We start from the raw sequence: 1,225 nt of genomic DNA on the forward strand, positions 1-1,225 counted from the left end.
TCCTCAGGTCGCACTGCTAGCATCGACATGAGGTACCGCAATTTCTTCGGGTGATTGTAAATTTTTCGAATGACATCTTCTCTTTTCGGTTTTTCTGAGAGGGGTGTACATGATTTTGGGTGGGATGGCGTCAGACAAGTCGGGGATGAGGAAATTCCACAGGAAATTCGAGAAGGCTGTTCGATTCCTAACATGTTGCGGTAATATCGCCGGGTGAAGGAATCGCAATCGAAAAGCAGGAAGCGACGACCAAAAATGAATATCGTTTCTCCTACCTGTGGAATTATAAAAATTTCTGGTCCACAAATAAATTTTCCAAGAGGTTTTCACTCTCAATTTTAATTTAAATCCGATAATGAATTAATACTGGAAATACCTTTAGATCCAGTGGACAGTAGTACTCCACGACCTCCTCATCGCTCCTCTCCAGGTAAATCGAGGGGTACCACACAGGTAAATCCGTCCAATTTTTCGGGATTTTAGTTTTTTTCAGAAGCATACTATTAGGATCCTTCCCAGAATTAGGCCTGCGTATCTCCTTGACTGCAATCGTGTCATCAGTGAGAAAATACATTATTTGATAAAAATCCCCATTCCAAGTGGCGTCGAATGACAGAACCATTCCATCGAACTCTAAAAACCGTCTTCGAGGGTCATCCTGTGGTCTCGATTTTTTCGAATTCACCGGCGCCTTACTCGCCGCTAATTTCGCTAAACGGTCTTGAGTGTAAGAATCCGGGGGCGATTGTTCTCTGTCACCAGGATCTATCCCCTGACTCCGCAAATATTCTTCAGTGAAGACATCACACTCCACCGTGTGGTAAACAACACCGTAAATTGCTGAAAACATTTATTCATAATTTTCCAATTGATTCCTTGAATTTCCCATTAAGTCAATAATACGAACAATAAGAATTAAAAAATGTTGATGATTTCACGTCAATTCCAAAATAATTTCCCAGAAAATTGAAAAATCAAAAAATGAAATTTGAACATCATCGGTACATCGCGATGGAGGGAATGAAAATTGATGATATTTACGAATATCGATCCCAACGTTGAGATCCTTCCAGTGGTAGAATCTTCCTAGATCATCCTTGGGGATTTTACCCCTTCGAACGAGTTTCCCCTGCTGAAATCCAGCATTATCCACTGAAGGCTCAATGATGCACATTGTGTCATCCTCCAAGAAGTAGATGATATTGACGTGACGAATTCGGAAGTG

At 41.1% G+C, this 1,225-nt stretch overlaps 1 protein-coding gene across 1 annotated transcript; it reads right to left on the reverse strand.

Moving 5' to 3' along the window:
* Nucleotides 1–223: 223 nt before the first annotated feature.
* On the reverse strand, nucleotides 224–1,219 carry LOC105263542 (EF-hand domain-containing protein 1-like). Its single transcript, XM_011299803.1, has 3 exons — nucleotides 1,042–1,219; nucleotides 377–840; nucleotides 224–295 (listed from the first exon to the last, which is right to left on the reverse strand). The coding sequence occupies exons 1-3, from the start codon at nucleotides 1,172–1,174 to the stop codon at nucleotides 284–286; spliced, it is 609 nt and encodes a 202-aa protein (XP_011298105.1). The 5' UTR covers nucleotides 1,175–1,219; the 3' UTR covers nucleotides 224–283.
* Nucleotides 1,220–1,225: the final 6 nt, after the last annotated feature.

The sequence above is a fragment of the Fopius arisanus genome, unplaced genomic scaffold (assembly GCF_000806365.1).
Source record: "Fopius arisanus strain USDA-PBARC FA_bdor unplaced genomic scaffold, ASM80636v1 scaffold00015, whole genome shotgun sequence".
Classification (NCBI taxonomy): Eukaryota; Metazoa; Arthropoda; class Insecta; order Hymenoptera; family Braconidae; genus Fopius; species Fopius arisanus.